At 41.9% G+C, this 9,785-nt stretch overlaps 1 protein-coding gene across 2 annotated transcripts in view; it reads right to left on the bottom strand.

The window, feature by feature from the left end:
* The window catches only part of LZTFL1 (leucine zipper transcription factor like 1), a 20,025-nt gene that overhangs the window by 7,448 nt on the left and 2,792 nt on the right, over positions 1–9,785 (bottom strand). Inside the window, exons 2-6 of one of the 2 annotated variants that reach the window (XM_019632977.1) lie at positions 5,659–5,772; positions 5,115–5,239; positions 2,685–2,879; positions 1,314–1,374; positions 150–221 (exon numbers count right to left, since the gene is read on the bottom strand). In XM_019632977.1, the coding sequence (XP_019488522.1) occupies positions 150–221; positions 1,314–1,374; positions 2,685–2,879; positions 5,115–5,191 (405 nt within the window). In that variant the 5' untranslated portion in view covers positions 5,192–5,239; positions 5,659–5,772. The remainder of the gene's footprint in view (positions 1–149; positions 222–1,313; positions 1,375–2,684; positions 2,880–5,114; positions 5,240–5,658; positions 5,773–9,785) is intronic. The other variant, XM_019632969.1, reaches the window with a different exon arrangement.

The raw sequence follows: 9,785 nt of genomic DNA, 5'->3' as shown, positions 1-9,785 counted from the left end.
CCTGAGCAAAACCACCACAGCGGACTCATGCCCCGCGGTGGACCAGAGCCCGAGTCAGCCTCTTCCTCAGTCTCCCCACTCCTGATTGTGCGGGTGACGAGACGACAGGATGGAGGGTTTGCCGTTTCTCCAAATGATGACAGCATTACCTTGTTTAGGAGCTCTGCCGTCCCACCTTCGTTTAGTGGAGCCAGTTTGGGTTTTATGATATCTATGATGGGCTGAAAGGAAATACAGAAACTAAACTGAAACCAGCATGGATAAATCATATGTAAGCATGAATAAATCATGTGTAATCACTGAACGCTCTCACTTTCTAGTGGGAAAGACTGCACAAACATCCACTGGGACATCAGCTCCGTGAGAGAGGGGCTTCTCGTGGATTTGGGTCTCTGCTACATCCCAATGGTTGGGACAGTGCCTGGCCCACGTGCCCAACACAAATTCGAGATAAAAATGAAACCCATCCTCCCTGTATCTTTAAAAAAACAAACAGATGGAAGGGAGAGGAGGAAGAGCAGATATAAACCCTACCTTGACGGACTGGGATTCTAAACCTGTGGGGCTGAAACAGATTTCCACGTGAACCCAGACTCAGAGAAAAACTGTAATATTGATGGAATTTAGGCAACTACACTACACTACAGAGAAAGAATCGCTTGGCACAAATATTCTGGCAGTTTAGTAATATGTATTCAAAACAAAGAATTCATGCCCTCTGACCCAGAAATGTGTTCTGAAGGAATAACTGGAGAAAGTTTGGATGTGCATGTTCACGGCTCCTCTCAGGGACGTTGACTCCCAGGTGCTTCCATACAGCGCAGCGTTAAGTGGTCACTGCAGACACCGGGAATGATTAAAACGAGGAGGAGGTACAACCAGTATGGTCTCCACTCGACAGATGAGGACGACAAGGCTCAGCCATCTGAGGCACACTGCTCAAGGTCACACAGTTAGTGGGGGACGGAGCCAGGATGTACACCCAGGTGTGACGGGCCCCAACGCCTGTGCCCTGCAGCCTCGGAGTGAAGAGGTCATACGGCTGGGAGTCAGGTGGACGGCAGGGAGGGAGGGAGGGAGAGAGAGTGTGTGTGTGTGTGTGTGTGTGTGTGTGTGAGAGAGAGAGAGAGAGAGAGAGAGAGAGAGAGAGAGAGAGAGTGTGTGTATGTGTGTGCTGAGAGGCAGTTTTTGAATCCTGCTCTGAAGACTGCTTTTCCTTCTGAGTTCTCACTTCAGCCTCTGACTGCTCTGAGCAGCTTGAGGATTTTAAATATTGGCTATTAAGAGATGCACTTAAAATGGCCCCAAATTACCTTTTTATTTGAAGTTGTAAATTCTGCTTTTTCAAATTCTGCAACTTGTTCTAATAATTCTCTTGAAGATAAAAGCAAATATGAAAAAATATTTATTTAAAATGTATTTGTGTCACACATAAGAATAAAATCACTCGTACCAATCCATTACCTGCCACAGAGAACAGAGCAAGATGAACAAACCTTCATCATGTCAAAAGTGATATTTAGTTACTATGGTTGAGAACCCAAACCACATGGACTCAACTGTGAATCTTCCACAGCACCTCGTATTGTGCACCTACTGCGTGTGCGATGAACTGCTAGAACTAAACTACAATGTTAATACACGTACAAGTATGTCTGAAATTTGTAGTCAACTGTACTTTTGAGGTACTCTAGGGAGATTGTTCTGTTATAATATACATTGTTAGCGAGGAGATATTCAAGAAAGACAAGCTGATTTTAATAAGAGTTGCCTCCCCAGATGATATTACAGTACTTTGGATATCTACGGAAAACAGTATGATACACTCTCCATTCTCCAGAGAGACAGGTGGTTTGGGGTGATCCACATGATTATTTCTTTTCATTTGCAAAGGGAAACAAGAGCTGACTATGCAAAAGCCTTTAGAGTACACGGCAGTGACTACTCTTCTAAGCTTCTGAAGAGGTCAGTTTCTCCACCTTTTCTCAGCTGATGAAGTTAAATGGGTTTCCTTCCCAACCATGGGCCCTCACCTGTGTCCATCAACCTTCTCCACATGGGCCCACATGCTGCAACTGTGTTTAAGCACAGTTCCCAGGGCTCAGCGGTCAGTCTTCCTGATTTCTGGGCATGACATTTCTTAGAATGAGTTTCACGGTGGCCGATTTTATCATACTTTTAAAAATTAATGAGCTCTTTAATATTGCTCAGGTTATAAAGCTTCGGGTTTTTTTTAACATTTCCTATTTTAAAGGTAAATGCATAATTTAAAATGTAATTATTTAGAAATAAACTTCCAATACTACAGGTCTGAAGTGATGGTATTTGAATTATTTTTTCAAATGTTTCATAATCTTTATTTCCCAGTTGACCTATCTCTAAAGATTTATTATGATACCCATCAGGCTAACAAAGATCCCGTGAAGAATAATTAGTACTAGCCTGGAAAGCAATTTCATGCATCTCCAATGCCTCTGTACCAGCTAAAAACAGCAGAAACAGAATTTTGAAGAGGACGTCGAGCGGCACCTACGGGATCACTCGGTAACCAGATGCTTTGCTGCTGCCCTACCCAAACTGTCTCACGCACCAGCCCCCAGAAAAGCAGCAGCGAAAACATTCGCTACTTTTTAAGATCATGGGTGAGCCTCTGTGGTCCTAACTGCAGGCACACGTTGTATTACCTGTTTTCAAGTTCTGAGATGTCTGTTTGCAGCTTGAGGTACCATTTCTCTGCTTGGGAGAAAAGCTGCCGCAGAAGTAGCACGTTGGTGTGGGCAGTGTTGATGAGCTCAGACTCTACCTCACTGTGGACCACGGCCTGTAAGCTGCTCAGGACCTCGGAGACTTCGTCTGCGGTGAAGGTCTCCTCCACCAGCCTGGAAAACACCCGCCACCCCAAACTTCCGCATAAACAACAAAAGCCACTTACAAAACAAAACTAAGAAACCCACACTCGTGCCATCCAGGGGATGAAAGGGACACTGTAAAAATCTCTCTGGGAACTATCTTCTTTATTAATAAAGCAGACTGAAAATAATAGACAGATGCTCAATTAAATTTTGATGTCTATTTAAACAATTAAATTGTGGGTCATTCTTCAAATGTGGACATCTCTTAACACAAGTATCTGCTCAGAGATATTGCCCCAAACTATTCACTTTTTTTTTTCCATTTTCCAGCTTAAAAATCTTTTACTTTTTTCTCCACTAAAATTGGGCTGATCACAGTAATTTCAAAAGTCATCTGGAAGGTTTAATTTCTCCTTTCTTTCTATTATTTGTCTAGCATTTCAATAATTGTATGAACTATTGACATGTTAGTAAATGCCTATAAGAAAATCAATGATAATGATATATTGCCTCTCCTAGCATTCTTGAGACTCAAAAGAAGAGAAAAAAATGAACTCATTTTAGTTAAAGCTCCATGGACCATTGACCATTTGTGAAAATGATCATCATCGTCAATAAGATTAAAAATCCACCCTCCCACCCAGAGTGTTTGGGTTGGGAGGAAACTTTAGAGCCATTTTTTTCAATCTCCTCACTTTACAGATGGGAACACAGGCTCAGAGGGTAGAGGTGACAGGCCCATGGTCCCACTGGGGTGACTGAACCCCACAATTATTTCCGGCACTCTCAGTAACGCAGCCAATGTCTGAATTCTTGAGAAGGCGGCTGTGCACACCTCCTACTTGTAACGAGTTTCACAGGAACACAGTTCTCTCCTCTCCCTACCTCCGCCCCTAAAGTCCCTTGTCCCTCAGATGCTGCTCAGAGGATGAAGAGCATTGGCCCCAACCCCAGGTTTACCTTCTTCCTTACTTCCAAAAGGACCTACCTAATGAAGGGGGTACCAAAGTGAGACTCAAATTAACGTTATTTGATTTACCATTCTGTAAATGTTTCGTTTAGTCAACAAAATTTAACCATTCAAAAAAAAAACCTCGAACTATTTCTGATGAAAATCCTTACTAAATACTATATTAACAGTCTTTATATTTTAAAAATCTGCTCTTTTTTTGGCAACCCAAGTTCACGATTATGAAGAGCAGTTAAGGTACTCGGATGCACACAAGGAGGACTGAAGCACCTCTCCGGGCTGTTCCACAGCCTTGACAATTAAACGGTTGCTTAATCCTTCATTGGGTGCAGCTGATTTCACAGGTTCATCGCACACAAATTTTCAAATATGCAATATGTCTTTGCTGTACTAAGTCACAAACACGACTGGCGATAGGTTACGGTAGAGGGGGAAGATATGGAAGCGATGAGTCACGATACTTAAGTTAACTGTTAGATATTTGAAAATTTGTGTGCAATGAATCTGTGAGATCAGTTGCGCCTGACGGAGGGTTATATCTGCTGGGGGTTAGGAAACCAGATTAATGAAACAGATAACTGCCTACAGCTGAAAATCTCTACTACTGCGTGAAGTTCACGGCTTTATGACAATTACAGCTACCTTGGAGGCCTTTTTCATTTGTCTTACCTGATATCTAAGTGTGCCAAAGCCTTCTTCCCAAGTAATCTGATGTCTCTTTATTATTCAGTCTTTTTCTTTGGTCTCCCTATTATCCTCCAGATCAATCATCAGTTTTTTATGGTCTTTAGTTATCTTCTATTATTGGTCCAACCAAACTAATTATCATCTCTTGCTACAAAATCGACAAACAATTTTGGTACCAGTCAGCAAGCTTTTCATGATTTCCTGCTGTGTTCTCCACTCTTAATTCTTCAATATGAATTTTGCAGGTGTTTTTCTGCTAATTGCCATATCTTACGGCTCTAATCTATTAACTTAGAACTCAAATAATTAAACTTTTGGAATCTTTAAGACAAACCAATCATGAACTCACAAGCAATTCACAATTCACCCTTCTAAAACTCTGCAAACCCTTAATTATCAGACATGCATGTTTGATAATGGATTGCTCCCACCACAACCCAATTTCTGGAGTTTCACATCTCTATGAGGCTTAGTGTAGCTGCTCTCAATGAATAATGAATCACGATAATCCCAGCAATGGTTCATATGGCCTCGCGACACCATTCCCACACCGGCTACCAGAAAGGAGTCGTGTTTCCACGCGGCTCCTTAGAGTCCTCTGATACCTGCTCTCCTTGAGGTCTTGGAAGCAGGAATCTACCGTTTTGAGTCTCAAGCCTCTTTTTGAACGAGCAAAACGCATATAATTAATGACTTCATTTTGATGGTGCTCATTTAGGCCCAACTCTGCCTGAAAAAGAGAGAGAAGTTTAATTGTCAGTCTTGAAGATGTAATAAAGGAACCAACAATGAAAACACAGGCTATCCTGCGGTTGAGACTGATAGATGTCCACTAAATTCTGTTCTTCCCTTCTTCTCAGATACATGGCTACCCAACTAGGGGACATGTCCCAGCTCCCCTTGAGGTCGGGTGTTGCCATGTGACCACTGCTCTGCAGTGGATGTGGGCAGAAGAGGGCTACTTCCCGAGTCTGGGCCTTCGACGGGGCGGGCCTTTGCTACACCCCATTTCTCTGAAGCATGGAGGAGTGGTGACTGGGCTGAACCGTGCAGACAGCAACCATGCCCTAGGGGCTGAGGCAGCAGCCAGATGAAAGGGACCTGTAACCCTCGGGGGCTTCATGGGGCAGCACTGACCCACTCACTCACCTGAGATGAGCAGTGCGATGCCTGTCACGTGGGAAAAATACACCTCCGTGTTCCTCCAGCCACTGTGTTTCGGATCTCTATTACAGCGACTTAACCTTACCCCACCTAATTCGGCTTTAAGAAATGCTATATTAGGTTCTGAAATAGCCATTAATTGGTCTTGATTTTAAACCAGATGACAGCTGGACAACTATGAGCTAGAGATGAAAGACATCCTTTTTCATTTTACAGCCATATCGAAAATTAAAGAAGGAAATTATAAAACTGAACATCTAGTGTAGGGGACTAAGTGAGTCAGAATTATCTTTATTTTAAGAATAACTTGAACTATCATAGCTTCCTTATGGGAGACAAAGGTGTAACTTCTAAGCCTCTTTTTCAGGCTTATCCCCCCAACACTGCGGAGGCTACCACCAAGTCATCGAGCATGGTCTCCTGCCCACTAGTCCTTCCCCACGGCTTTCTGTATCCACACCCATCCTTGCCTCCTGGTGGCAGTCTCAATTTCCTTAGAACATAAGTCTACAAGGGCCGGGACCCTGCCCATCTGATTCCCTGAGGTACACCCAGTACTTCTCATAGTGCCTGGCCCACAACAGACAGGTGCCCGACAAATGAACTTAAAGAGTATTCCCCCTTTTGAAGGTCACTCCTTCATGAAGCCTCGATCGGTTCTCCTTCTCACTCCTGGGGAACTTTACTTAACCAACTGTTCCCTCTCTCAACACGCTGAGGGTTTCTTCCTCCCTCGAGACTATAGGGAAGCCTGTATATAAACCTTACTCATGCTAAAACAAAACACAACAGAAAACCTGAGACTCCCTCTCGCTCCCACTGCATTTGTCCACTTCCCTTCGACACTTGCCATGTTCGTTCTGTCATCTAGTCCTTAAACCCATCTGCTACTCAACTGCTTTTGTGAAGCTCACCAGCAACTTCTTACAAATCCAACGACATGGCTGATGCCTTGTTCTCAGCTGACCTGCTCCATCCTCTGGCTGCGAACCTTTCCTTCTGAATCTCACCTGCAGCCTCCTCTTCTTGGGCTTGTCTCTGGAGCATGTGGATTTCCCAGGGCCGGGCCTTGTCTGTATCCTCTCCTTACGACATATCTATCCCAAGGTTTCAATGTTACCTACATNTTACAGCATGACAAAGATAAAATAATCCGGGGCTCAGAGTCTTAAGAGGGGAAGGTCTGGCTCACACCACTAGGCAAGCAACGCTGACCAGCAGAAATGCTGTTGTTTTTTTTGGTACGGTGTCCTAGGAGGTCCCCAGCAGGATTGAGCCCCAGCAGCCCACAGTTCCTCAGTCTCCCACAGGACTTCCTGGAATCACTTCTCAAATAAACTACCTGCACCCAAATCCTTATCCTAAGATCTACATTTAGGAGAACCCAAGTAAGACCCTTTTCAACAAGGCTAGCTTGAGGTCTTTGTCAGGCACCTTGCTGAAATCCTGACATGCTATGTCTCTTCCTTCTAGAAGACAGATGAGTTTAGTCTGCTATTGTTTTTTTTCTTTCTTTCTTTTTTTTTTAGCTGAGCCATCCTGCTACCTGTTGGCAGCTCAGCGACTGCTCAGCTTGGGCTGGACTCGAACCAGTGTTGCTCAGAGCTCAAACTCTTGAGCGAGCTCTTAACCAACTGAGCCACTCGGCCGGCCCTAGTCTGCTATTGTTTCTTGCTAGGAGACCCATGCTGGCTCCAGGCGATTGTAAGTTTCTTTTCTAAGTGCTCATGAAAATCCATTTAATATGCTATCAATTTGATAGTAGGCCCACTGTTACTTTCTAAAAATTATAAAGTATTTCCAAATCCCAATTTTGCTTTGTCTAACTTCAGTATCAGTAGTTTTTTATCTGTAAAATACCAAAGAACTTTTCTTCTATGAGGTGTTTGTTACAAATTGTTTTCTTTAAACGCCATTGTCTGAATACCATTATTCTGTCTAAATACTAAATAACATTTTGCTGAGATGGCTTTTATTTCTGGAAGAATTGCTTACATGAGAGAAATCACATCTTGAATTTCCAATGGCAAAGATTTAGAATATAAGCATTTACACATAAGTAGAAGGAATTCATTAATGCCATTGTTTTGCAATCCACTATGTCTAAAAGCAACATGCATTTAAAAATGTAAACATCTCTAAAAATCCTTTTCGGTTCATCAGAATGGAAATAACAAATAGCAAAGGCTTTACCAAATAGGATGACAAATGCAATGCAGATTATATTTTCCTTCTAAAGTTATTGAAGACAGAAGCAAATGCTCATTAAACGTTTAATACAGACTCAAAATGTAATACATATTGAGAACAAACACTTAAGTGTTGACCAGAAGAAATTAATAACAAAAACCTTTTACATTTTATTTTTGTCAACCAAAGGTCTGAGTCATAATTTAGCAGAAGCCTTGAATTTTTAAATTTAACCAAAGCTGCATTATGACAGCCACCAACACAGTCTATACAGCTTATTACACTGAAAGGTCAATCAAGGCTTGGGACACTATTCCTAGAAACCCAAAATATATAGACTTAAAAAGGTGTTCTTTCTTAAATGAGATAAATCCTAAAACTAGGCAAATATTTAAAAAGTAAAAATTTACAACTGCATTTTGCTAAGGGCATGACTTAAAAAAACCCCACAAACACACACACACCTGTGACAAAACCAGAGCACAGAAAATATTTATATGTGAAAGAATNTGTGTCCCCAGCTGCACGATGAACAGCACCACCAAGCCTTTTTTCTCCCACATTGCTTTTAATATTTCTACAGTTCAAGATGTTAAAGCTTAATAACGTCAGTACTACCCGAGGTATCATGATGCTCTAATATTAAAGCTATTTATCCAGTAGACCAATGTTTCAGAACAGTCAGTTGAGTTATTTTGACCAATGTAAACCAACACATTTGAGGTATGTGCTTACCTTAAATTTTATGACTACTTTATTTGATTAAACTTGTAATTAAGATTTTGCTTTAGGACGAGACGGTGTGAACAGAAAGAAGAACTTTCTAATGCTTTGGTTCACACTGATTATTAACCAACTCCCTGAACTAATGTCTAATATTAACACTAATAGTAGTAATGATGAAACAGCTATAAGTCATTCAGAGGTTATAATGTCCCAGGCATGACCTCATTTAAACCTCAATACAATCCTATGAAAAAGAAACTATCATTCCTACTTTACAGGTGGAAAGCTGAGGTACAGAAAATAAATGTTTCCCAAACTACTGAAATGGTAAGTGCTAGAGCAGGCTCTGAACCAGGCAACCTCACCCCAGATCCCACACTCAACTCTGCTATTTCATACCCTTTTAGGAATATGGCAGAATTTAAATATATAAAGAACGTATACAAGTTGTAGTTGCATAGGCACCTGAGTTGTGATTCACAGGACAGATTTCCAGTAGGCATTAAAAAAACAACCTGAACACCTACATTAGAAGTGATGTTATCTCTTAAGGTTGCATCATATGGATGAGAATATCCCGCAATTTGGAAATATCTCAAAGCAAAGCCACAACTTGGTTTAAAAAAAAATCCCATAAACACCAATTCTCAATCATTCTTCCTTGTTTATAGTATTAAATCGATACTCGGTAAGCCCTCCAAACTCCCCAAACTTTCTCTAACCCTGTTTCCTAGAATTCTCTGCAAGAGTACTCTACTTTAGTGAGACCAATCTGCTCATGAGCCCTGAGGAATGATCTGACATTTCCTGCCTCTGTTTTCACTGTTACCCTAAGCACCTCCCCATTCCTATTCAAGAATTGGAATCCTACCCAGTGGGACCCTGGTAACTGCTTAAGAACAAGCTTTTTGAGGTGGGGTGGGGGTGCGCTTGAAATATGAAACTCTGATTTGTAGCCCTTGCTGATTTCCATAGTGTAAATATTCCCATCATGGCTGATTTCAAGCTACCAATATAATGTCACTCAATGCAGAGGTGAGAAGAAATGCATACAATTGGCTGTCACCAGCCAATACAAGCATCTTCAGCACATCACTGCAGTCCTATCCATCCTTCAGGGCCAAACCTGTCTTACTTAACTCTTCCAAGCCTCCCAATATACCAGCGGTTCTCAACCTGTGGGTCGCGACCCCTTT

Source organism: Hipposideros armiger, unplaced genomic scaffold (genome assembly GCF_001890085.2).
Source record: "Hipposideros armiger isolate ML-2016 unplaced genomic scaffold, ASM189008v1 scaffold_18, whole genome shotgun sequence".
Lineage (NCBI taxonomy): Eukaryota > Metazoa > Chordata > Mammalia > Chiroptera > Hipposideridae > Hipposideros > Hipposideros armiger.
Note: the sequence above shows the minus strand (reverse complement) of the source record. Positions and strands in the feature narration are given on the sequence as shown.